The following is a 27567-nucleotide window of genomic DNA, read 5'->3' as shown; positions in this document are numbered from 1 at the left end:
ACTAGCTAATAGCTGATCAAACTAACCAATAGGTCTGAACTAGAACCCTTATTATATTAGAAAGAATATTCAAATAAAGTGGCGTACCGCCCACGTGTGTTTATATATACGTACACTTCATAGCTACTATTCATCAAATTCCAAGTGATAAAGTCTGCATGCAGACCTCAAGCCTTTGACACTTTCCTTCTTGTTCAGTAATTCAACGTCTCTATCCGATTAAGGGTTGTAAAGTCAATGACCAAATCGTTTACGTACCCTGCAAGTAATATTCTCTAATGGGTAACACCAATACTATCACCTCACCACCTCTCTATAAATACCTTGCATGGCATGGCCTAAAAGAAAACATACACACTTTCTATAATATTACCAGATACTTGTTTGTATATTGTGAGATATTTTGAAAGCAATCGAAAGTACTCGAAACTATGTATACCATGTCTATGAAGTTGATTGGGAGCATCTGCAGCTGCATATGGCTTGTCATGGCCGTATCAACCGTAGCCCAAACTTCCGATGACTCGAATGCTGTGCTTGACACTGCCGGAAAGGCTCTTCAATCCGGTGTGGACTACTACATCAATCCCGCTATTACCGACAGTGGCGGGCGTTTCACTTTGATCAACAGAACTGGATGTCCACTAAATGTTGGTCAAGAAAATGTCTCAGGTCCTGAGGGCTTGCCTGTGACGTTTTCTCCTTTTGTTGAGGGGGAAACTGTGGTGAGGGAAGGAAGGGACCAAAAGATCACATTCTCAGCATCCACAATCTGTGTGCAATCAACTGCATGGAAGGTGGGTGAGACCGATCAAGACACCCAAAGGAGATTAATTATCACCGGAGAAGACGAAAACCAAGGCCTTCCTGGCCCTGCCGGAAACTACTTCCGGATTACAAAGCAGGCAACACCAGACGGTGTGTACAATCTGGAATGGTGCCCTACTGAAGTGTGTCCAACTTGTAGGTTCATTTGTGGATCTGTTGGTGCTATTGTTGAGAATGACAAGAGGCTGCTGGCCTTGGATGGTTCAGCGCTTCCTGTTGTGTTTGAGAGGGCTTAAATTTAAATATGTCCACATATTATATGGGAAACTAATTAAGCGGACCTTAATTATAGTGAGTTCTTTATGTAATAATGGTAGTGATCATGTCCTAGCTGACTATGATCATGATCTCTTCTCTCTTTTATTATATCTGAATTATAAATAAACCGATGCAAACTAATGTTATATGGAAGTTAATTATTTCTTAATTATATATTGTCATCGTATGTTAATTAATCATGATAAAACAGGTGCTATATCGTTCTCTGCATAAAAATAGACTACCGTACACGCCCTTTGCTGGCTAGCTACCCTGCCTACCTCATCTATGGGCATTTCTATCCACCACGTGTCTTGTGACTGTGATGGTTGGGGTTGTTTTGTTTGTGAAGTCAAATATAACGAGATAATTAATGGATGGTTATGACTTAAATGTGTTCATAGGATAATGCTTACTTTCCCCTTTGGGAGAGGAATAAGTCCATTTCACCACTCTTAATAACACATCTTTTTCGTTGAAAATATCAGAATCCTCAAATTTTTAATCTTCGTTAGAAGAGTTTTTTTTTTATTTATAAAAAATCATTTAAATTATAATTTATTTAGTTATTCAAATGTATCATATAACATTATTCTATATCATTATATTATCTGAAAATATGACTTGAGTTCCTGAAACTTAATTTTCTCCACATAAAACCCGACATAAGTTTTTAACTGGAATAAAACCCATTGATTGGATTCCACATCAGCAAATTCCTTAATTATATTTGTCTTTACACATTTAAAAAATTTCGATGCCCAAAACACTGCTATTTGAATGTTTGATTTACATAATTAATTCCATACAAATTGTAAGGGAGAATTAATGATTTTACAAAAATAAAAAATAATAATAAATTCATTGCATAATATATAATAACAATAAAACATGCCTAATAAATGTAGTAATACATGCTTAGTTAAGTCAATAAAATTATATTTTACATATAAATGCAGGTAAATTATTTTACACACACACACATATATATATATATATATAACAACAAAAAAAGCATGCTTGACATACATAAAATTCATGCAAAATAATTTACCTACATAATAAAGCAAACCCAAATATATGCAAAATAATATACCTACATAAAAAAAATGTTATTATTTTATTCAATACTAATTTACCTATTATTTGTACATGTGCCCAATATATATGATGATACATACAAACTAAAATACCTACATAATAAAGAAATGTTATTTGATTCAAAATTAATTTACTTACAAAATAAAGCAATTATTTTTTATTCAATATTAATTTACCTATTGTAACATCCCACATCGCCCAGGGATGAGGATCCTGTAAGCCTTATATGTATATCCCCATCTCTACCTAGCACGAGGCCTTTTGGGAGCTCACTGGCTTCGGGTTCCATCGGAACTCCGAAGTTAAGCAAGTAGCGCGCGAGAGCAATCCCATGATGGGTGACCCACTGGGAAGTTCTCGTGTGAGTTCCCAGGAACAAAACCATGAGGGCATGGTTGGGACCCAAAGCGCACAATATTGTGATACGGTGGAGTCGAGCCGGGAATGTGGTGGGGGCTCGAGCTGGGATGTGACACCTATTATTTGTACATATATATCTTATAATAATAAAATGTGCCAAATATATGTAATAATGCATGGAAAATAAATTACCTACGAAATAAAAGAATGTTATTTGATTCAATATTAATTTACCCACAAAATATATGTTATTTGCTCATCATTAGTTTAATATGTTTGATCATATATGTAGTAATGTGCATGTATGTGTATATGTATGTGTGTGTGTATGTGAACATATAGTAATATTATATATATATATTGGTAAACTATATATATATTACTTGTGACAACCCATCCCAAATTTTATTATGTTATAACTTTTAAAATGTGAATTTACGAGAATGCCCTAGAGGCGAAGGTTTTGACTTTCATTGACCCACGTGTTGTGAGACGTACTAAATATTCGTTTAACGTATTCCTGAAGTACTCGACGATATGAACGAGTAAGCGCAAGTAGAAGTGAATTTGGACTTATGAACTGAAAGTATTTTGAAGAAATAACTATTCTATTTATATTATATTAATGTATGCTAAATTAGGAGGACATGTGTGTGTGTGTGTGTGTGTGCGACAGAAAGGGAGAAGAAAAAGAAAAAGGAATGTGGGAGAAGAAGAAAGGAGGAGAAGGGAAGGGCTGCTGCCCAATCAGAAAGAGAAGAGAAGTGAGGGACCTACCAGAAAGGAGAGCAAGGAGAAGAAAGTGGGAGAAAAGAAAAAGGGGGAAATCGGGTTTCCCTCAACCCGTAACCCGACCCGGTGAATTCTCCCATCTTCGGCCACCTTGGACGAGGCCAACCGATCCCTCTTCCATTTTCATGGAAAATTGGGTGGAAATTGGTGAATTTTGGGTAAAATCGTGGAAAATGGGGCGCATAGGTTGGGTTTCATTCCGCCATGATTTGAAGCTACCTCCTGCAATTACCACCACAAATAGACTCCCCTCAACCTCATGAACAAAGCCCAAACACTTGTGGAGACGTTGGAGTGAGCATGGAGGTCGAATCGAAGCACACCCTCTTTAGGGTTTCCGACGGATTTATGTAAAATTGAAGCTCTTACCGGCCAAATTGGCCTTGGTCATAGGTATGAAAGTTACTCTACTCATTGAGATCTTCATTCCTGTAAATTTTGGTAATTTTTGGAAATAGTTGGATTTTCCGGCGAGTAGGGTCGGCCAATGGCCACCCGCAGCGGCACGTGGCTAGGGGACCGTCGATGCTACTTTTAGGCTAAATTAGATGTCTTGAGTTCAGTATAGTTATTTGTATAACGTAGATTGATTGTTTGAACCTAAATTCATTACAATATGTTACTTGATAAAATGTGAATCGATGATCCGACCGTTGGATCGTCACCAAACTTGGATACATTATAATAAATAATATTTAAGGATCATAGGAATTTACAGATAGGGAATCCGACTTACGAATCTTCCCGAAGTGGATTTGTAAGTTCGTAAAATAAATGTCAACCACCACTTGGTTTTGGGCAATTGGTGGAGATCCGACCATTGGATCGTAATGAAAATTTAGTATGTTATTCTAGAAGCATAATGTGTATCTTTGGAGGTTACAGATTGGAAATCTGATATGCGGATCTTCTGGATCGAGTTATATAGGGTTGTAAACCCTACCGTCAATCTTTGATCGACGGTTGACTTGTATTCAATGGGTCTCAAACTATTTTAGAATGTCCTTGAGGATGTGCTTTGCGTGAATTACGTATTCTATTTATAAGATTTCTGAGATGTGATTCGATAATTGTTCTAGGCATCAATTGTTCGGGACGCCTCGATGTGCGTGCTATAGAATCATAACGTGGACTCCAGGTAAGTGGGTCTTTCCCTTTTTATCATATGTATATAATTAATAGTTCCACAAACGCTTCTAAATTGATTTATGCATGTTACCTACAAATAATTACTTTGAACTACGATTGGCTTGATCCCTGTTTAGGGTACGTAAGTAGTCTAACGAGATGTTAGATGCATCCATATAATAAAATGAGACTAAATAATTGAGACAATAGACTTGTTTGGGGAATTGAGCAATGTGAGGGACATTGGTGGAAAATGTGAGATTTAACCTTATGATTTGGTGGTTAAATGTTGTTCATAGATCAATGTGTGAAGAATCAAGAAATTAAAGTAAAGAAACGTAAGTAATGATAGTTAATTAAACTAATGTCTAGTTGGGCTTATCCTAATTATTCTCGAAAATAAATAGTTTGGAAGTGGGGCGTTACAGATTATGCATTTCAAGCCATGTTATATATATATATATATATATATATTTTTTTTTTTTGGAAACACTATGTTATGGTTGTGTTTTAGATTGCATCATGGTATATCCATATTTATATTATCAGCACAGAATTATTGTGAATGCTTTGAAGTGCAAAGGTGAACGCAAGACGCTCAGGTAAATACCAGGTGAGTTATTGATTGATTAAGTGAATTGATGATTATGTGAGATGTGATGAGAGCTCATAACTTGCACCTCGGTGTTAGTGTTCCCGCCCGTGGCCAGGGCACAGTCCTTCACGTGATGTTCACCTCTCGCACCTTACGCTCACCTTGGATCCAAGGTAGGTGCACAGTCCTGTCATATAGACCACTAAAGGTGGTTTCGACTCGTAGGTGACCTGCGATTATTTGCATAGTTTTCACGTGATCGTAGCACTTGAGCGTATTTATTTACATCCAGTCTTGTCGTACAGACCACTAGAAGTGATTCCGACTCGTGTGCATGCATGTTTGATGAGCTATGGATAAGTCATACAGGTCACTAAAGGTGACTCTCGATTTATATGTTAGCATGTTTGATGAGCTATGGATAAGTCGTACATGTCACTCATAGGTGGCTCCTGACTTATATGCTAGCATGTTTGATGAGCCATGGACAAGTCGTACAAGTCACTATAGGTGACTCCCGACTTATATGCTATCATTGATTGATGAGACATGGATAAGTCGTACAGGTCACTATAGGTGACTCCAACTTATATGCTAGCATTGATTGATGAGGTATATGATGAGATATTGATTAAGTCGTACATGTCACTATAGGTGACTCTAACTTATATGCTAGCATTGATTGGTGAGATATGTGATGAGATATTGATTAAGTCGTACATGTCACTATAGGTGATTCCGACTTATATGTTAGCATTGATTGATGAGATATGTGATGAGATATTGATTAAGTCGTACAGGTCACCATAGGTGACTCCGACTTATGTGCTAACATTGATTGATGAGATATGAATAGTCGTACAGATCACGTGAGGTGACTCCGGCTAGTATGTTGATGAGCTATTGATTCAGCCGTACAGGCCACAATAGGTGGATCCGGCTGATATACTATTTCATATTGATTTATTTCATCTGGGTTACTTACTCTTGTTGAGATATTTGACACAGCATAACTATGAGACTGTTATTTTGGTTATGGTTTGAATTATTGTCACGCCTATTATTTTCTAGGCAATTATACAGGTGTTATGGCGAGGGGTTATTGCCTTTGGTAATTGAAATTGGTTTGAAAAGTTTTGTTTCACCCACTCACACTTTCTATTTTTGCACCCCTCCAGGTTCTAGTAGTAGAGTTCCGTATCGACGAGGATTCGTGGCACTTTTCAGTATAGATGTCTTCTTGTGATGGTATAATCATTATCTTATCTTACTGTCTTATACCTATGCCTTGTATCACGCGTGAAATGAGTCCAGACTTGTTCATCGCGCACTCGTGTAATAGAAGTGATTCCGACTCGTGTACTTAGGCACTTTTAGATGTTAATTTATTCACATTTTATACATTATCACACTTTATGGCTTCGTCACCTTCCTGGTGTCGGCCAGCACGGCTCGATTCGGGGTCCTAGTGGACATTTCGGGTTGGGGTGTGTTAGTACTACTGTGAAATCCCGTTTCCGAATTTCACTATTATAATCTACGTATTTGTATTATTGAGATTTTATATTATTTTTGAGAAATTATATTAATTTATTTGAAATTAGATTTCAATCAAAACTAGGTACAAAGGGTGAAGTTTGGAAAATTATTATCTGCTCGTTAACCTTTTGAGGTCACTAGTAACATTTTCGAATAGGTCTCGAAGCCACGAGCGCATAGGCGAAAATCGTTTGCGAGTTCGGGTTATACCGGTATAGTTACGGACATTTGAAGTTGTGAAACTTTAAGTTGTGAAAATTATTTAATTTCCACTAGAGGGTAAAAGGCCCAAATATATATTTGGGTTAAGAGAACCGGTTAAGGAGAGGAGAAAGGAACCAAGTAAAAAAAAAAAAAAAAAAAAGGGCTGCTGCTAACCCGTTTTTGGGTTGAATTGGACCCATTAACCCACAAACTTGACCTGCTTATATCTCCTTCATCCGAACTCCGTTTTGAGTGATCTTGGTGTCCATGGAAAGCTCTTGATGAGCCCTACATCCTTATTTTGTTAGATTTCCTAATTTGTTTCCCATTTTTCCTGTTCGAAGCCACAAACCCACGGGTGTTCCGGCGGCTTTATCCCTTTTTCCGGTAGCTCCGGCAAGTTTCACTGTCCATGAACACCACCAAAAGACTCCCCTCAACCCCAGGAACAAAGCCCAAGTGGTGTTGGAGGCGTCGGAGTTCGATTGGAAGCCGAATTCGAAGCACACGCACCTTAGGGTTTCGGCGGTTCGTGGCCAGTTTGGGGTGTTTTCCGGCCAAATTGGCCTTGGCCGCAGGTATAAATTTTACTTTACTCATTGAGATATTCATTCCTATAAATTTTGGTAATTTTTGGAAATAGTTGGATTTTTTCCGACGAGTCGGGACGGCCAACCGCCACCCGCGGCAACGCTTGCGGCGGCGCGTGGCTTGTGGGCCGATGATGTCTTTTAAAGCACTTTTAGATGCCATGAGTTCATGTTTGATATCCATACAACGTAAATTGATTGTCTTGACTTAGCTTTTTTTCGATACGTGAACAGGTCAAAATATAAACTGATGATCCGACCGTTGGATCATCACCAAACTTTAAGACATTATAATAAGTAATATTTAAGGATGTTAGGAACTTACGGATCAGAAATACGACGTACGGATCTTCCCGAATTGGATTTATAAGTTTGTAAAAGAAATTGTTGATCGCCATTTAACTTTAGTAATTGGCGGAGATCCGACTGTCGGATTATGATGAGATTTTAGTATGTTGTTCTTTGGGAATAATGTGGATCTTAGGAAGTTACGGATCTAGATTATGATGTGCGGATCTTCTGGATCAAATTTTGTAGCGTTGTGGATCCTACTGTTGATCGAGAATTGACTTTTGGTCAACATGTCTCGAAACGTTCTAAATACTAAAATTAATACTACGGGGGACTAATTGGAGTCTAGTGGGCTTACATTGGTTAGAGAGTGACTTGAGTATGAGATATGGATATTAACTTTTTTTCTTTTATTAATATCGTATGTGAATATGTCTTGGTCTTATAAATGGGACTTGTATTGAAATGTGATTTTATATATTAGCCATAGACTATGTTGTTAAACATGAATTGACTTGTGTACTGATGATGGTTGGGATATATTTGAGTTTAATTATCCTTTAGTACTGTGATTGATGTGAATGATTATTTTTTTATGATAAGGTTATCCTAGAATCCTATTTGAAGCGTGTTGTAGCACCTATATGCTTATGTGACATATTAGTGATGGCCTTGAGAAGTTGATGGTGTAGATGACTACGTTGAAACTCATAGAGGTTGAGATGTGGTTAAGTTGTGTGTTGAAGTTATTGCACCATGTAGCAAAGGTACATGGATGGTCTGTCTGGTATATCCGCGTTGGGTGATCATCGCCTGCACGATTATGTTGAAACATAATGATGTTTATGATGGAGGAAATAGAAACCTTGATTATCATGTGGGTTATTATGTAGCTTGAATTGAATAATTCATGCTTGTCAAGTCCAAATGTTTGATTGAGGAATGTTATGCCTTTTTGGCTTGTACGAATCGTGTTATATGTCGAGTTATAGATAAGTTGAACTACGAATGGCTTGATCCCTAATGAGGGTACGTAGGCAGTCTAACGAAGAGGTTAGATGCAACCATAAAGTATACGAAAAATTATTATGCATTTGGATCTTGAATGTTACTTTGTATATATTCAGGAGGCGGGGTATGTTAGATATACGGGTATTTGGAGATGTCACGTGTCGATACTGGATGTATGTCAGGATCGGGGCGTGACAACTACTATACATTCATATAGGTCAACTATATATGTGTACCTATATATATATTGAGCTTATGGTAGTAATATATACATTTGAACATATATATGTGTGTGTTTGGGGTAATAATATGTGCAATAATTATATTTTCATTGTAATTAAGGTGAGTAATAACATTTATTGATTTTTATTTTGAATATTGTGGTACAAATTGTAAATATTTTGTAATTATAGGTCAATTACTTCTATACTTGGCAGTCATTTTTAAATTTAGGTTTTATTTGGATATTTATAACTAGGTGGGTTTTTATCTAGAAAATAAGGATTGCAAGGATCTATATCTAAAGAACACTTATATTATACAAAAATTAGAAGGGATAGGTTGACTTCATGATTAACGCATGTTTCCCACCTTTAGGTTGGAAAAAAATAAGAAGTATGAACATGTATAATGTATATATCTAGGGGTTGTTTTGGTACATTACCGTACCAAAACTTCTGTACCAATTACCATACCAAATATTTGGTACGGTAAAATCTATTACCATTACCGTACCAAACTTTCGGTATACCAAATAGTTTGGTTGGTATGGTATGCCAATGATAATTGCCACTTTGTTTGCCCAAAATCTAATATTTTTTAATTAATGTAGAAGTGTAAAAAATATAGAAAAAATATATAAACGCTCGTAATGACAAGCTTTACAACTTTCGTGAAGACCTTTACTTTGAAATTTACCATTATAATCATATAAATCATAGATCAAAATTTAACCGTTGATTGTTGTTTACATTTACGCTTCATTTTTCTCATCAAATTTTGTTTTTTTTCGGATTTTCTTTTTTGAAAACATGATCTATTAGAGGATGCATGAAAATGAACGTTTTGGATCGTTGATATTATGTTCAGAGTTTTACGGTTAGTAAAAATATTGCTTGATGTTTATAAAGTTTCTACAAACTATATGACATCGACTCATATTTCATTTAACCATAACCATAAAGCATGATAGTGAGCAGTGGAGAACCACTCAACTACATGCGATTTTCTGATGACAAGAAAAAGGTGTATGTTGTATAACTCTACGTGCTTGAATAAGTACCTAAGTTGTAATAACTTATCATCTATATATAATAATAATTTGCATATAGAAAGGTAGGGCCTTCCTTTTCAAGGCCGTTGTGTCCCATATTTAAACCGTCTCCCTCCATTTAGTATAGTTTAGGGTAGTAATTTCACTTATTATAAAAAGTATATACGTGAGGTGGAAAAATGTTGAGTTTATTTACTTATTTAACTTATTTAACATTGGAAGGTTTCATATCCTGAACTTGGTCTACTCCAATCGATGAATCCACACTCACCCTCGCCACTAGGCACTAGGCTAACCCTAGTGGCTTACTAGTGGTTTCTTAATCATTAGTCTACTCCACCCGTCACTCTATAGCACTCGTCACATGACCAAGTTTCCGGGACATATCCTGTTACACTCAAGATTCTGCCCTCAAACTTCCATTAGTCAAAGTTCATCCAAGATTAGAAAATAGCACTCTATCATTATTAATACCCAATAGTGCATACACATAATTACTCAAGGCACAATTGGAAAGGGAAAAAAATGGATTTTATACAATCACTCCACCCTCCTCCATTGAACCCACTCAAGACAATCCATACCGAACAGCTCCAGTGTTCCGGTGAGCAGCTACAGCTACAGCAGCGGCACCTACAGGACCAAACTGAGATTGCGCGTGCAGTAATTTTGAATCTATCGAGCTTAATTGATCTACTTTGGCAGGTGGTGGGTAGTACGGGTTTGTATTGACTTCAATGGCCATGCCCGGAGAAGGCTTTGCTGCTAAGTTGCACTGTTCGGGTTGGGGTTGCAGTTTAGCATGTGATTCATACCTCTGCACCTCCACTCCGGCCTTGTCTTGGTTGGCAGTATGAATTCTGAAGAAGCAGTGTGGAGAGACAGACTGAGGAGGAACTGCGTTTCTGCATAAAGTCCTCGGATCATACATTTCCTTCACATTTCTGCCATTCTCGTATGGAAGAATTGGTCCAACAACTCGCCCAGGTTTTGCTGTAGGGTAAGGAAAATTATTAACACTACTGGAGCATAAACAAAACAAACAGATGCGCCAACGCTATACGCCATGCCATGCGGGGGTTTTATTTGAACCCGGGTGTGGCATGGCTAGTAAATCATACGAATGACAAAAATAAAGTCATTTGTGCTTCTGAAACTCATATTCCGAAGGGCCAGAACATGCTACTTGTTAGGCATAGTGTCAGAAGTGGTGTTGCAGAAAAAGAAAAGAGCATAAATTGGGTTATCGATAAATCATCACTACATCATGATAAATTCTGCCAATTCTAATTTGAAATTGCATACCTTAAAATAAGATTAGCTAGGTATTATTACAAGGCAGTGGATTACCTGTTGGCACCCTCGGTGGTGGCCTTGAAACTTTTGGTGCATTTCCAGAAATTGTGTCCGTTACTCTAAAACTGCTAGAAGCCTCTTCTGTCTGTCGGTTCTCATACGAGACCAAATTTGACTGTGCATTAGGGGGGACTGTACTTGAGTGAACGGTGGATCTGAAAACAAGGGACATCGATAATCCAAGAAAAAAAATCCCAAAATCAACATTTTTGCCTGATGATAGCACAAGACTAACATTGACCAACACAAAAGGAGCTTGAAAATAACGTACCGTGGAAGGGAGACATGCTTCCTCTCTGGAGGAATTACCGGTCCACTTTTCCCACCATTTTCCTCGAGATAAGCAAATTGCTTTCTGAATTGGCCTATTGCACTGCATTGAAGAAATATTATAAATATTATGGAAACAGCAAACTCTATATGACGAAAAACTGTGATAGGATTGTTAAGAAATAAAATTTCAACCTCGGATACGTAAAACTTGTGCCTTCAGTTCCATTCATGTAGTCCTTAAGTAGCTGAGGATGGTATTCTAGTATTTCCCGGTAAATTAGTTCCCTAATGTCCTCCTTTGTGACTCTTCGCCTTTCAAATTCAAATTCCATCTTCGAAATAGGCTGGCAAGAAGGTTCTCTCTCAACTTTGGCTAGACCCTTGAAGTAAGGATCAGCTAGTGCCTGTGTAAAACAAACAAAGAGAAAAAGTTTTAGTCCACCTCTGTTAAACAAAGAGAAGAACAAGCTCCCCAAATCTACTTGCTAGATGCATTTTTAGTAAATATTTATCTGGCACAAACCTGCTCAGCAGTTGGTCTATCCTTTGGGTCAAAAGCCAATAGCCTTTGTAATAGGCGCAGCGCTAGAGGATCTGCTTTAGGAAATTTTTGTGTAAACGGCACAGGAGGTTTTCTCTGCATTTCCAAGTATTTCCTTGCCTTCTCATTTCTAACCTGAATGTAAAGAAATAGCCATAGCATTAGTAACTAGAGAAAAAAACAGCAATACTCACCAATATGCATGTGTGTTTTTGAGTGAGTGAGAGACTGAGTGTGAGAGAGAGAGAGAGAGAGAGAGAGAGAGGAATAAATGGCACATACTCCAGAGATGGTCTCGAGTGGAGGTGTTCCGAGGAGATCAGTGATCAAATCTAATTGATGAATAACGCTTTTACCCGGAAACAATGGCTTCCCTGTCAATACCTCGGCAAAGATGCAGCCAATACTCCATATATCAATTGCAGGTGTGTACTGCAAACAAGAAGCAAGCAAAAATCAGATCATCGAACCAGAATTAGAAAGCTCATGAAGCACTTAGACCACTCCAGAGAAATGGACATAACCTGACTGACAGATACAACTTCCAGGAGAATTCAATAGTCCTCCTGAACAAGAATTATTATAATCTAGTATTACTGCTTACTATAAAGCACTCAGAAGAGAAAACACTCCAGACAGAAATAAATGCATGATTTCATCTATGTCAAGCCAAGTAAATTTCCAATGCTTATTTGGCTATAAATTGCCAATCAAACTTCTTATTTCAAAAGTATACTCATTTTAAAACAAGTAGAAAATAAATGTATTTAGGCAACGCCACAAGAGACTGTCTGACGAGAAAGGTCAATAACAAACCATACTGCATCATAACAACACCTCCAAAAAATAATGGAGCATGATCTATTTATATTGGCATTGGCTCTGAAATCTGAATACAAGTCACTGATGTTAGAAAAGGCATACCTTGGAAAGGAATGACCCACATAATTCTGGAGCTCTATACCATCTTGTAGCAACATAGTCCTATAAGTGCATCAAAGAAACAACATCAATGCCATTATTTATTGCGCAGGTTTGAAACAATTAACAAGTAATAAAATTCTGTTAAAGGAAATTGGAGATTGAAAATGACTCACTGTCCAAAATATTGTTGTTGGAGTATCATTAAAGGCAACTCTTGCTAGTCCAAAATCACAAACTTTGAGCTTGCAATTTGCATTTGCCAGTATATTTTTTGGCTTAAGATCTCGATGATACACATTTGCTGCAACCAAAACGCTAATTCTTAGGTCATAGTGCAGACCTAATCATGAAATTCACTCTTGAGTTTCCATAAATAACAAAAAACTAAAATGAGAATATATCTACCATTGAAGAATTAATACAACTATGGACACAATCGATATTTAAACACATTATTTATGAAATTTAACAATTTATGGGAAAAAACAATAAAGAACAATGAGCATAAATGAGAAAAACAGGAAAGTCACCTGTATGCATATATTTCAAAGCACGTAACATCTGGTAAAGAAAGAATTGATGGTGTTCGCGGGTCAAGTCATCATTAGCCTTGATAACTTGGTGAAGATCTGACTCCATGAGCTCAAAAACAACATAAATATCTTTGAACTCTTTCTTTGAAGGTGGCAACATGATCCGCTTAATTTCGACAATATCAGGATGTCTTAAAAGTCTAAGCAACTTAACTTCACGCAAGATCCTAAAGGCATCAGAGATGTGCTCAAAGATATCATGTATTTTCTTTATTGCAACTTTCTCCCCAGTATGTGTGTCAATAGCTGCACAAACAACCCCATAACTTCCCTTCCCTATGACTTCGAGAATCTTATATCTATTAGCTTCACCATATTCGGTGAAAAAGTCCATCTCTTTCAGCTCCTGAAAAATAGAAAGAATACATTTAGAAAAACACGTGCATATAATATACACATAAATTTCAAAAATCAAACAAATTGTAACTTCCTTTTGGACAACAAAATACAATGTCATAAAATAAGACAGCAAATTTTTTTATGAACAGAAAAAAAAACAGCCTAAGATCGATCACAAAAGCACCAATTATTTCATAACAAATGCTTCTTCCTCAGGTCAAGGTTTCATTCACGTATCTCAGTTGAAGAGTTATGTTAAAGAGTTACCAAGACACCATTTCTGTTCAAACAGGAACCAAAGACATACATTGTGATAACTATAACTCATACGGCCCTCCAACAAAGTAATAGAATAAGATAATAGAATCAGGTGCCAGAAGAAAAGGGAGCAGAGTAAAACAGTATGCTATGGTGGAGTATCAAACAGTTATAAAAAAAGAATAGATTCCTTGCTTTGAAATGCAATTCCACAACAAAGAAACAGAAAACAAAAGATAAAACACAATCTGAAACAAAACCACATAAAAAGAATATTCAAAGCACATTCTTTAATTAAACCATTCTGCGTGTAAGAGTGACGAAAACAAGATAAATACCTCAAAAAATTACTACAAGAACGGTACACCAACAGAAAACACAACAGAAATAGCAATTGAACAGTTCACCCAAGAAACAGGAAACTGGAAAGAAAAAAATGCCACCAAAAAACCAAACTGGGCTTAGTATTAACCTTACAGACATTGATAATATGGTGAAAATTCAGGCTTACAAAACCCAATAAAATAATATTAAAGAAAATCATAAATCCATTAAATTTTGAATGATATCTTTCAAATTCCGGAACACATTCTCTTAGCAGTCAAATGGAAGATGATAACCCCAACCCAGGTCTTGAAATACCCCAAAAAACTCCAGAGAGAGAGAAAGATACCTTATTTTGGTGATCAGGACGCATCATCTTCGTCTTGCTCTTCTAGTAATCGAACAAAATTCGAACTCGAAGGAAAACGACGACTGATAAAGTTCTAGATACAAAATCTTTGTATGAAGAAGACCCAGAAGAAAACTAAACTATCCACATTTGCACCAGTCCGAACGACGAGGCCAAAGTCCCTTCTAGCACAAACAAATACACCAACAACCTCCTCTCTCATCCAAATCCACACCTCCCCTCAATTCCCCAATTTCCCCAAGATCCAGCAATCCCAAAATCAACCCCAAATTCAGAAATTTCAATAACAAACTGAAACGGAAACCCTAGAAACTTTGGAAAAATCCAACTTCCAAACCCCTAGGATTGTTCGAAATTTGAAATTGGAAACCCTAGGCTCTCTTTGGGAACGAGAGATCCAGCAGGGTGGCGGTGGCGGTGGCGGATCGGCGAGAAGTGGAAGGGAATTCAAAGAAAAGGGAGAGAGGCAGAGGAGAGGAGCGAAGAGAGATGATCTTATTTGCTTAAATTTTGGGGATTTAATTGATAATTTTGATTTTTTTTCGTTTTATCCACCACAACGGACCTTTTTTTTATATTTTGAAATTTCTCCGTCCAATTAATCTCTTTACACAGTGTGTACGGTGTACTGCTGGCGTATACATCAGTGGCCGTATTGGTAATTCTTTCAAATACCATGCCTCTTTGGATGTTTAGACATAGAGAATAATAAATTCCATCTTATCCTATTTGAACCACTAAACTATATTTACACGTGTTGAGACTTTTTACAAGCTTTTTTATTTTTACGAGGAAGTTAATATTTGTCCTAAATATTCTATTTTTTCGTCTAATTATAAATTTTGTTATATTATATGCTAAAAGTTATTGGTAAAATTCAGACTCACGTAATTATGTGAAGACTCAATTTTTTTTAAAATATCACTTGCTATTTGCCCTAAATATTCGCTTTGGTCATTCCACAAGTCATCTTGTGATCTAAACCTCTCCTTTTTTTTTGTCATCATCAAAGGTTGAAACGAAATAGAAAATCAAAATTGACAATATTGATTTCAAAAGGAAAAAGTTCAACATCAAATTAAATCAGCATATATACCCTTCAAAATGACGGCATTTTAGTCCATAATTTAAGTTAAAGGAAAACAATATGTAGCTCAAAGAAAGAAAAAACTACATGTCGTTTTTTCAGGGATTTGAGAGATCTCTTCGTGATGGCAGCAGCCATTTTTCTCATATTTCCTCCATCCACACCCTATTTCACCTCATTCACTCTTCAAAACTCAAAATTATTCACCTCCACTTCCTTTTTTTAATCTCTCCGGCGCCACCATTGCTAAGATCGGTCCACCAACAAGAAAACATAGAGAAGAACAAGCATGTATTTTTAACCTAAATTTTCAATTTCTTAGTTCCAATATGTATTTCCATTTTTGTTTTAATTCCCATTGTTGCTTAAGTTTAGGATGGCGAGTTGGTGATTATTATGACTTTGGTTTATATTAATTGTGATTTTGTGATGTTTAACCTTGATTATTAATTTAAATTTGTTGATTAGTTAATCAGAGAATTTGAATTGTGATTGGTTAATTGGCGTGGAGAGGCATTTGAATATAACTAAGGGTAAGAAACCACCACCACCACCACCACCACCACCACCACCAAACTAATCCAAGTAGTGAATCTTCCAAGAGAATGAAATTGGATGAAATCTTAGTTAATCTTTCTGCATACCCGAGACTTCGGCCTCCAATGTCAGAGTATGATCCTAATTCTCGAGACGAAATTGGAAAAGCATATAAGCTTTCACTTTTGAAAGTTGTAATGTTGTTTCCCTTATGATTGACAATATTGTCGTTTAATTTTAAATTGTTTTTCCACAACTACTCATAAGCAGTCATATTTTGTCCACCCAAGACTATTTTTGAAGGGATGTGATATTCACACACCCCATTTTACTTTTCACACATCCTTCTAATTTTCGGCCTCGGATCGAATGAATTAAAGAAAATCAACGGATAGAAATTAATAAGGAGTGTGTAAAAAGTAAAATGAGATGTGTGGATAGCACACCCCTTTTTGAATCCTCCCTTAAATATCGCATCGCTATGTTCACCAAGTGACCAAGAGAATAAAACTCCAATCATTATATACATTATGAGGATGCCATTAATACTCTATATATAGAGTTATTTTACCAACGCTATTGTGTTGGTTCTATATGAGAAATTAAATATGTACGAAAAACTAGTTGAACACAAACAATATTGTTGACTTATAATATTTATGAGAACTAATCAACTTGCCTGAAGATTAAGGTCACCAACTCAAAATATCTTGATCTTCTTCTTCGTCATCAATTTGGCCGCCAAAGTCATAGTACGTAGCCACAATTCCGACCATGCAGATTACGTCGTCGTTCCTACAAGTACAACTACTGTTCCATCTCCTCTACGCAACCAATAGTGCCTCTCTCTCTCTCTCTTAAGAAACACGTTGGTGTAGTGATGATCCCATGGTCATACATAGGGAATGAGTTACACTCCGGATCTCTATGTGTGAAGGCTACAGAATGAGATATTAGGATCAATTGTTAAAGAGAGGTAGAGATCGAAGCCGTTCAAGTTTTTGAGGTTTTGTGAATTGAGTCAGTGACAGCGAGATAGGCGAATGGAGGCTGTATTGAAATTGAGTGGTCTGGATCTCTCAGTCCGTAGACTACAGACATAGAGATCCGAAGTGAATTTCAATCCGTATATACAGACATACGTACACATTCAACGTGGACATATTATATGCTTACGCTAGAGCTGACGAAAGAAAACTATACGTGCATTCAATGGGAATGTTTGCTGCCGATGGAAGCCAAATTATAGATGTATGCGCCCATCAAATAAAACGTGAAATACAAGCATTGGTTACAACCGTCAACTGATCGACGGTTATGCCAACACACTACTACTACAATTTGAAGCTCATATGACACCAACAATGAACAATGACAAAGATGACTCATATCAACTCACACACCAGAAGCCAACAACTATTCTACCAAATCATGTAAGACTTTTAAAACATTTGTGTCCATACTAGGATCTTCTTGAAAATTCATGCTCTCAACAGTCGAGAGGGAACTGAAACCTCGCAACGAGAACAAGTATAGCCGCAATGACATCCCGTCGACTCAAAATCAAAGGGTTAGGACACTTCTGATGCAGAATTATATCTTAGGAATATATTCATTAAGAGTAATGCTAGAGAGATTAAATTTGTAAACTAAATTAGCAAATCAAATGAGGTGTTACCAATAGAAAATGAGCACATTTATCAACAATTAAGTAATAATCCAATTACCAACTTCTATATCATTTAGTTTATAAAATTTAATCTACAAATTTAGTTTTCCTAACATTACTCTTTTATTAATTTAGTCTCCCATTTGTAATAGAGTTAAGATTACTTTCCTATATATTCTTTACATTTATGATTTTTTTTTTACTGCAGAAAAGTAATTATAAATAGTTGTTTTTGTACCTCAATGGATGAGACTTGAATGATCAAGAAAAGAAAAGTTGAGACTCGAACGATTTGAAATTACCAAAATAAAAAATTGAAAAATAGTGAGAGGAAAATGCTCTATGTACAGGAAGATTTCTTTTAATGTGTCCGGAATAGAAGATCGGTACATTACGGGTCATCATACAAGTGATGAAATATTTATGTTAAAAAATAATAATATAAAAATAAAATTTTTCTCTTTTTATATAATAACACGTAATATATTACATGTGTTCCGAGCAAAATAATTTTTTTCCCTATATATGGTCATTCTCATTCGGCTCTCTTTATCAAATCACACCCACAAACTTTTTCCCAAAGCAAACAGCAACGAAAAGAATAATTTGCTTTTTCATAATTGTACAATCATACTTTTCATAATGTCCTTTCATCTTTTTTCTGCTTTTAGACCAACAAAATATTTACCAATTAATTCAACAACATTTTCGAGATCCTCTCAACCAACAAATAGCAACTTTTAGCAGAAACTATACAACAAATTCACATAACTATTTACGGTTCATGAATTATTATTGGTCAACTAAAAACTTAGCCTTTTGACCCTGCACTGTCTTAAAGCAAATCAATCACAATCAGCAGGCGCTTATGCCATCTAGTCACTACTCCATTACCCCCATCATCTCTTCAAAAGTATTGCTACTACAGCTATTGATCTACACAATGCAAAACATCGTGCATCAGTAGCATGTACAGAGGGGGAAAGCTTTGGTGCCGTCAGGATATTATCATGTGAGTATCTCACTGAACTCTCGATCTAGTAGCGTGATAGAGCAGATAAAATTTGGCTCAGCCACTACCCCTCTAGTTCAATCACAAGAATATTCTCATGTGAGTATCTCACTCAACTCTTGATCTAGTAGAGTGATAAGGCAGGTGAAATTGTGGCTCCGTATAGTTCAATCTTATAATGTTTTACATAATTGGTATACGTACCACGTTAAGATTTAAACCTAATTATTAAGGTAGATTTCTGAGCAAGTGGCATGCTAGCTAAACTTGCTATATATATATATATATATATATGCCTACAATTTCGAGACAAGAAACTAGTATACTAACTACGAAATGATATTGAGGTTTCTTGTCTTTACATTCTTAGAAAGTTACATGATAGTACAAACAGAATTTGAATCACAGTAATAGGTGCTTGAAGTAATTTTTTTATGCTTTAATTTGTCAATTTTTTCACATTACATTAGAAAACTTTACAGTGCGTGAATCGACATCTTCAAGTTGGGTTGAAAGCAGTACAGTATTACTTGAGTTTTGAAGGAAATGAAGAGTGTATCTTTAAAAAAAAGAAGAAAGATAAATTAATCTTTATGCAATTTGGACCAGCTAGCTAGCTAATATGCAAAGAAAGAAACATATATGATAAAGAAAATAAGAGTCATACGATTACTAGGTACTTCTTCGATCGCTGAGGAATTTATAGAATTACTGACAGGATTTGCTCCTGAATGTACTTCGTGCAACGCTTTCCTTTTGACATGATGATGATTTCCTTCAACAGATGATGAATAGTAGAGCTGCTGATGATTGACATGAAATAGATCAGGAAGTGCCTGTGTGAAAGACAGAAGAAAAACATTGTAGTCCTCAAGTTTGTATTCTGTGTAGTTACCTTGACCCGGAAATCATTTGATGATTCTCTTACTACCTTAGTATTGGTATCCTCATCTGAAACAAACACAGGTTCATGTTAACTCATCAGAATATATGTACGCGACAGAGAGAGACAGAGAGAGAGACAGAGAGAGAGAGAGACCTTGTACTTTTCTTGTGGCCAAACTTGAGTGAGCAAAGAGATCATGGGAGAGGGAGACTAGAAGGATTAGGAGAAAAATCAAGTAGAAGTTCATAGTGTTTCATTAGTAGGGGATCATGATAGAATATTGGTGATCAACGATAAGAAGTTTGGTCAGGAGGGAGAGAGAGAGAGAGAGAGAGAGAGAGAGGCTCCAATGCAATGCATAGGGAGATGATGATCAGTTCAGACAGTTTGAGATAGACAACAAAAGATAGTAGTACGTTTGTCTATTGTGGCTGGGGATGCACATGGAGAAGTGCATTCACACGCATGTGTGCATATATAAGCGAACCCTTTATCGTAGGAGAACAACTTACATAGAAATTATACACTATCACGTGATCTCTCGTGCCAATACAACGAGAATATATGGACTAAATTTTTTTTATTTCATTGGCACCAGGATGTCATTGTACCAGTATGCCCATGTCATATTAGACAAGGTTCTAAAAAACGCTAGGCGCTAGTCGGGCGGCTCCGCTGGGGCCTATTTCATTGGCACTAGGATGTCATTGTAGCAGTATGCCCATGTCATATTAGTCAAGGTTCTAAAAAACGCTAGGCGCTAGTCGGGCGACGCCGCTGGGGCCTAGCACCTAGGCAGCTAGACGAGGTCTAGGCGGATTTAACTAAATCAATTATATTTCATGTAAATAAGTATATGTTTATACTTAAAATATATATAATTTCATCATAAACTACAAAATAGAATGACACATATATTATGAAGTATTGGAACATAATGAAAACATGGGGAACAAACATATAATGTGTGCTCATTTAAGTATTCAACAAGTCTTTTACAATTTATTAAAAAAAAAAATTAAAAAGCAAAATGAAAGTTATCTATTTTCTATCTAAGTGAGTTACAACCTAGGCGGGTCTGGGTGGGTTAGACAGGTGCCTAGGCGATCTAGGCGCCCTTTCTTAATTTTCAAACGCGTATGCATTAATCGGGACGGTTGTTAGCCGCCTAACGCCTAGGCGGGGATTTTTAGAACAGTGATATTAGTCATTAACTCATTGCATGCTTCTTTGGGGATGTTTTTCTATCTATTCAAGTTTGACTTGTTCTTTAGGCCTTTGGTCCTGAATGTGAGTAAAGACGAAAAGAGGAAACGCATATGTAAAACTACGTATGTAACTAGGACAACCATGTAGCAGCGTTCCAAACCAATTATCGCGTGAAATAGCTAAAACTTGACGGGGGAGTGATAAGATTGCAATACTGCCATCTTAGACAATTTTCAATGGAAATGTCAAATTATAAGAGTCAAATTACAATTGATGGTTAATGTGGTAATCTGATGTCTTATGTCAAATTTTGTACTTCTCAGAATTGTCAAATGTTATTTTCTTATTTTAATGTACTTTCAAATGGTTGTAATCGTTAAAAAAAAATTATTGGTTGAATGTTAGTTGAATAAAGACCCACCATTAAAATGAACTAAAAATAAATTTGACATTAATGTCCAATTTAACTTCTAATCATGAAGCACTTAAATTTAATCAATAAATAATACTTCGGTTGTATAAACTTTTGATGTCAAATATGCACAGTGACATTCCATTAAGATTTTGACATCTCCTACAAAGATGCTCTTGGTATCTAAATTGCACATAAGCACCTTATGGTTTTGTTGGTAAATGTCTTCAGCTGATTGTGTCGTATCAGGAAAGGATTGAAAAACAAATGCAACAGAGGAAGCGGGCCATAAATAACTAATCAAAAGGCTCGCGTTCAAGAACTAGCTGTTACGCTTTCACATGCTCACATAAGGAAAAAACAATCCATGGAGGAGAAAATACATCGACCAGCAACAAATCATGCATCCATAATCTTCCAATACGCAAGAAATAAAAAAAAAAAAAAAAAATTGAGCGCCCGGAAATCACACGAAACACAATTTAAAGTTAAGAATCGGCAAAACACGGCATTTTTAATAAAGATCTGCTTCTCGGAGAAGACATCAATTTGACAACAGCAATTCTTCGTTCTAAGTTGTTCCGAATAATAATAAGCCAAAACTGTAGTTAACGTAGATAAAGGCAAAGCGGAGACAAGACCTATATCAACTAATTCGAATGCATCCCTTTCAATCTATAGACTAATTCAAAGATCTGCTCTTCCTGGATATCTAGGGAAGGGAATAACATCTCTGATGTTGTCAATCCCGGTAGCAAAGAGAACCATACGTTCGAATCCTAACCCAAAACCACAATGTTTGACAGTCCCAAAACGCCGCAAGTCAAGGTACCACTCATATGGCTCAGCAGGGAGACCCATTTCCTCAATCCTGCAATATCAGGTTCATCGCAAGGTACATACAGTTGTCAGTTCATTTTAACATTACATAATAAAACTATGCACTCCAAAGTATGGGGAGAGAGATTATGCGGACGTCTCCACTGGAAAGAAATTAAATAATATAACAATAATAACAACAGCAGATAAGATCGCTAAAACAGACCAATGAAATAATACCTGCTCATAATAACATCGTAACGCTCTTCCCTTTGGCTTCCCCCAATCAACTCTCCCACCTGAAATATACAAAAAAACATAAATGATAAGCAAAAGATACACAATGCTAAAGTATACAACAGAGCAGTGAACTCAACGATACAAAGTTCAAAGTATAATGCCCACCTTTGGTACCAAAACATCCATAGCAGCCACTGTTTTTAAATCATCATTGAGCCTCATGTAGAACGCTTTGATCCCTTTAGGATAGTTGTAAACGATAACAGGTTTTTGAAATAATACTTCTGTCAGGTATCTGCACAAAACCAGAACGAATCAGTGAGGTCAATTTAATAAGTAACCATAATAAGACAAACCAGTAGACTAATCTAAGGGACTACCTTTCGTGCTCAGATGCCAAATCAATCCCCCACTCTACATGGTTCTCAAACTTCTTGCCCTTTTTCACAGCATCAATTAGCAGATCTACTGCTTCTGTATAGGTAATCCGTTTAAAGGGTGTCTTAGCAACCATTGTTAGACGATCAATGCAAGTTTTATCAATTTTGTCAGCCATAAATTGCATGTCTTCCCTGCAGTCGTCAAGTAACCACTGACACAGAAATTTCACGTAAGCCTCTGCACAGTTCATATCATCCTACATGAATACACAAACTGTAAGACATCTGCATGCCAATAGGATTCAAAAATACAAAAATTCATGAATACACAAACTGTAAGACATCTGCATGGCAATAGGATTCAAAAATACAAAAATTCATGAAAAGAAAGTTAAGAGGCAACTCCTATGTTCCCACAATAAACAAACCATTCTCTAAATCTTAAAAAGCATTCAAAAAAATGAGAGAGTGAATTGAATTCCGACAACCAACTAAACAATGAAAATAAAGGACCTTTAACAATACTTCAAATTAAGGATACTAGAAAGCAGATATTAATTCTAATAGAAAATCCTAAAAGAAGGCCAAATAGTCATTTTCTTGGACCACTGTAAAATCTATATTGTAGCGAAGTAAACCTAATGCTGAGGATTTTGATATTAACATTATTGCATCTACATAGCATTTTGACATGAAAGTTGCCATTATATTGCAGATTTTGACATGAAAGTTGCCATTATATTGCAGATTTTGACATGAAAGTTGCCATTATATTGCAGATAATTCATCTCTAGCAACAGTGACTAGTGAGTAAGAGGGGTGTTTTAACAATACTTCAAGGTTCAAAAGAAGACACAAGAAACAAATAGGAATTAAACAGAACAAAAGGGTTTAGGAAGGCTGTTAAGAAGCTTAAGCTAGATTGTTGAATTAAACATGTTCTTAAGTGTAGGTGACCAAAGCATAACACTGGGATATAACATAGAAGACATATATACAACCTAACATTAAAGTATGTAATGCATCTTTGACCACAATAAAGCTTCACACACCTCAAGTTCTGCAAATGCAATTTCTGGCTCCACCATCCAGAACTCTGCCAAATGCCTTGAAGTATGGGAGTTCTCAGCTCGAAAAGTAGGCCCAAATGTATAGACGCTACTAAGAGCACACGCATAAGATTCGACTTGTAATTGGCCAGAAACAGTCAAAAAGGCTTGACGGGCAAAGAAATCTTGGGTATAATCAACCTTCCCATCCTTTTGAGGGATACCAGGTTTAAGCTTAGATCGCTCCTCCATCTTTAAGACATTATCCTTTGCCTTTTTAAGCTCAGCCACAGCAGCACCAATTTCCTGCTTACTTGCTTTAGCAGATTTCAGCTGAGCAACATCATCTCCTCTCTCCTTGATGATAAGCTTGGCAGCTTCTATGTCTGCTTCTGATGGAGGAGGGTTCTCAATCAGATCCTTTTCCAACTTTTCAGCTTCACTAAACAAGGTTGTGACTTGAAACATCTCACCAGCACCCTCACAGTCACTAGTGGTGATAATTGGAGTTTGCACATAAAGAAATCCATGCTTATGGAAAAATGAGTGGGTTGCAAATGCCAATGCATTTCTGATTCGGGTGACTGCAGAGATCTGAAAGGAGATACTATATAATTAAATCAAACACTAATTGTCAAAATCATAAGAGGTCCTACAGACAAGATAAAACTAGAAAAGGCCTTGGAAGCAACACATTATCATCAACAATAACTGCCCTTTAAAATCTTTCCATAAAAAACCAATGTCATATTCAATCAACCTTTTTTTTAAAGGGGAAAAAAAGAAAAGCCTCCACATAATTCATATTTCATTAAAAAATTATAAGAAAGAGTTATATTAATGAAATTAATAAGTGTCGACAAGCTATCCAAAACCAGCAGTACATCAATAAGCAGTAAGCTAAAATGGTAAAGAATACACTTCCTGACGCAAGTTGAAACCCACAACATTAATTAGGCTCCTCAAAACAGCTGCTTTCCAATCAGCTAAACAATAAATTGTAATGTCTTAAAATGTGAAAATAATTGAAGCACAAACAGAAGGCCAGTAACATCATAATTTTTTTTGTTTCTTCCAGCAAAGGCTTATGCCTTCTAACTTCTAAGACAAGAAAGAAATCCATGAGCTGGAATTACCCATATCTCATTCATTCTTTTCAATAACTACTACTACTTTTCTTCCTTTTTTAAATGAAACCAGATGGTAACTACTAATTATCCATTATCTACGGATCTTTTCCTTTTCAATACCACAGAATGCTCTGATCGCCAAGTACATTTTATAATCAAACAGAACGAACTAAAATACATATACAATTGTGCATAAAGTTATATTAATCATAATGATAAACACAATTAAAAATAAAAATAAAAAAACAAATCAACTATACCCAAGGGCCCAAGTACAAATTAAAAACGTCTACAGGCACACAGTATACCTGCGTGTATGGTTTATGAGTTTAAACGTGTTTCATATTGATGCAAACAACTTACAGTGTTGGTTCTGGAACGCAAATGAACATAATCCCTCAAAAACTCGAGGGTGAGCCTGGTCTTGGGCAATGGGTATTTAGCTGGGTCAACCGGACCCACATGGATCACCTTGTCAACATCAAGCTCCACCTTCTGCTTTTTCCCATCTGGGGGAAGCTTAAGCACACCATCCACAGACAGGCAAGTACCAGTCTGCACAAGCTGCCCAAGGTCATACTTGTCAGCTTTCACAATCACCTGAAGGTTGCTGGCGCATGACCCGTCATTCAGCTCCAGGAATGCAAATGCATCCTTGTCTGCCTTGCGACCAGTCTTCACCCACCCACCAATCCGAATTTTCTGCCCAGCCAACCCAGACCCTCCATCAGGTCGTGAAATAATGGAACGGATGAGGACTCTATCAGAAAACTCCGCCTTTAGAACGGAGGCATCGTCGCTTAAGGTTACTGCAGCAAGCTGGGCACTTGGAGGCGTGGAATCATCAGCCATTAGGAGTTGGAATTCACACTCAAGCCAAAGGAAATAGCTTGAGATGGCAGCTGGCTATTGTTACCCAAGCAAATGTCTGCAAAAGACCAAGGACAACCGATTATTACATTTCAATCTTCAAAATCAAGTACGTGCATGTGTTTTCGAAGCATCGAGAAAATACAAGAAGGGAACAACAGAAAAAGGAGTAAAGCTAAACATAGATATAAACCTTCATTGAAATTTATAGCACACACATGCAAAACCTCCATGGATGCAGCATCAAACACAACCAGCCAAACTAAAACAATGAATTATTAAAAATTTCTAAGCTTTACCAATTACCTAGTATGCTATGCACAACCTAAAAATCAATGAAATTACACATCTACGAAATTACCCTAAATCGCAGTTTTTCCACACCAATTTCAATAATTTATAAGTAACCAAACAATGTAAGCGATGACATTTAAGCTAAAACTGTAAATCCAAATTTCAGATTCCAAATTTCTGATAGCGAATTGTGAGAAGGAAATTTGGTTACCTAACACGGAAATGAAAGGTTTTTTTCGTTTCACTGCAAAACCCCAAGATATTTCGATTTCGGAGTTCCCCTCTCGGTTTCTTGAAACCTTAGTTGTGCACACTTGGGGCCGCAGCCGCTGGTTCGCTCGCTCGCCGCCGCCGCCAAAGAGAGGGAAGGATGGGTTCTAGGGCGAAACGAATGAAACGACCAAGGATCCAAAGAGAGTAATGCTAGGCAAGAAAATAGAATTTGGACCAACAAAAAAAAGGCCAGAAATACAATGCCAAGTTCTTTTTTTTTTTTTTTTTTTTTCCAAGCACATCCAAACAAACACATAGAATTTTAGTTGATAATAAGTGTTTTATTAATATATAGTTTAAATACGAATGTATTCTAACATATATTAATGAAAAATAATCTCCCTTCCCATGCAAGCATGGTACCATTATGATGCAACACTAGGACGTATAAATTAGAAACTTTAACGAAAAGTTTCTGGTATTATTCATTTTAATGAAAACCCACATTTTTACATTAAAAAGTCAATCCTAGTACTATTTATTTTACCATTTATTTTGTCTTTATAGTTAAAATTCAAAGTTTTCAAATCATTTTCATTAGTTTTTTTATAATTTAATAATAATATATATAATACTGGCGTGAAAATTTTTGTTTTTATGCATTCAAAATATAATAGATTAATACAATAAAAAGAAGTTGTATTTCAATTTTCTCTAGGTAAAAAAAATTTAGATCCACTGATTGCGTGGCTTACATCCGACGCTTATCAAAATCTGAATCACAAGTGAACTCCGATAATATGAATAGAATA

The 27567-nt window shown here is 36.4% G+C and overlaps 3 protein-coding genes and 1 long non-coding RNA gene across 6 annotated transcripts; 1 reads left to right on the top strand and 3 right to left on the bottom strand.

Annotated features, from left to right (window-relative positions):
* The first annotated feature begins 343 nt into the window (after positions 1–343).
* On the top strand, positions 344–1255 carry LOC137716072 (kunitz type trypsin inhibitor 111-like). The gene has a single exon (XM_068455468.2). The coding sequence runs from the start codon at positions 432–434 to the stop codon at positions 1062–1064; it is 633 nt and encodes a 210-aa protein (XP_068311569.2). The 5' UTR covers positions 344–431; the 3' UTR covers positions 1065–1255.
* A 9158-nt stretch (positions 1256–10413) lies between these two features.
* On the bottom strand, positions 10414–15561 carry LOC137715239 (mitogen-activated protein kinase 19). Of its 2 annotated transcripts, none has more exons than XM_068454492.2 (10): positions 14928–15561; positions 13595–14003; positions 13238–13365; positions 13065–13124; positions 12423–12572; positions 12123–12275; positions 11792–12003; positions 11598–11699; positions 11321–11481; positions 10414–10963 (listed from the first exon to the last, which is right to left on the bottom strand). In XM_068454492.2, the coding sequence occupies exons 1-10, from the start codon at positions 14952–14954 to the stop codon at positions 10539–10541; spliced, it is 1827 nt and encodes a 608-aa protein (XP_068310593.1). In that variant the 5' UTR covers positions 14955–15561; the 3' UTR covers positions 10414–10538. The 2 variants fall into 2 exon arrangements, with proteins under 2 accessions (XP_068310593.1, XP_088546753.1); XM_088690627.1 differs by having other exon boundaries at positions 13238–13404; positions 14928–15468.
* Positions 15562–19595: 4034 nt separating this feature from the next.
* LOC137714999 (uncharacterized) lies at positions 19596–20631 on the bottom strand. Of its 2 annotated transcripts, none has more exons than XR_011065497.2 (3): positions 20293–20631; positions 20149–20204; positions 19596–20056 (listed from the first exon to the last, which is right to left on the bottom strand). It is a non-coding gene; the product is annotated as an uncharacterized LOC137714999 (long non-coding RNA). The 2 variants fall into 2 exon arrangements; XR_015960292.1 differs by having other exon boundaries at positions 19596–20053.
* Positions 20632–22241: 1610 nt separating this feature from the next.
* On the bottom strand, positions 22242–27158 carry LOC137715079 (asparagine--tRNA ligase, cytoplasmic 1). Its single transcript, XM_068454300.2, has 7 exons — positions 26754–27158; positions 25742–26306; positions 24252–24842; positions 23200–23456; positions 22985–23114; positions 22820–22878; positions 22242–22631 (listed from the first exon to the last, which is right to left on the bottom strand). The coding sequence occupies exons 2-7, from the start codon at positions 26228–26230 to the stop codon at positions 22448–22450; spliced, it is 1710 nt and encodes a 569-aa protein (XP_068310401.2). The 5' UTR covers positions 26231–26306; positions 26754–27158; the 3' UTR covers positions 22242–22447.
* Positions 27159–27567: the final 409 nt, after the last annotated feature.

Source organism: Pyrus communis, chromosome 3, assembly GCF_041283825.1.
Source record: "Pyrus communis isolate YQ-2024b chromosome 3, ASM4128382v1, whole genome shotgun sequence".
Lineage (NCBI taxonomy): Eukaryota > Viridiplantae > Streptophyta > Magnoliopsida > Rosales > Rosaceae > Pyrus > Pyrus communis.
The sequence above is the reverse complement of the archived record's forward strand: the minus strand, read 5'-3'. Positions and strand labels throughout refer to the sequence as shown.

Coding starts and splice junctions, on each gene's coding strand:
- LOC137715079 (XM_068454300.2), bottom strand. CDS start 26,230: ATGGCTGATGATTCCACGCCTCCAAGTGCCCAGCTTGCTGCAGTAACC. Junction 22,879..22,984: donor TGGATGTTTTGGTACCAAAG/GTGGGCATTATA, acceptor TGTATATTTCAG/GTGGGAGAGTTGATTGGGGG. Junction 22,632..22,819: donor TACGATGTTATTATGAGCAG/GTATTATTTCAT, acceptor CTGATATTGCAG/GATTGAGGAAATGGGTCTCC.
- LOC137716072 (XM_068455468.2), top strand. CDS start 432: ATGTATACCATGTCTATGAAGTTGATTGGGAGCATCTGCAGCTGCATA.
- LOC137715239 (XM_088690627.1), bottom strand. CDS start 14,954: ATGATGCGTCCTGATCACCAAAATAAG. Junction 13,125..13,237: donor CAACAACAATATTTTGGACA/GTGAGTCATTTT, acceptor ATGCACTTATAG/GACTATGTTGCTACAAGATG. Junction 12,004..12,122: donor ATAGACCAACTGCTGAGCAG/GTTTGTGCCAGA, acceptor TGTTTTACACAG/GCACTAGCTGATCCTTACTT.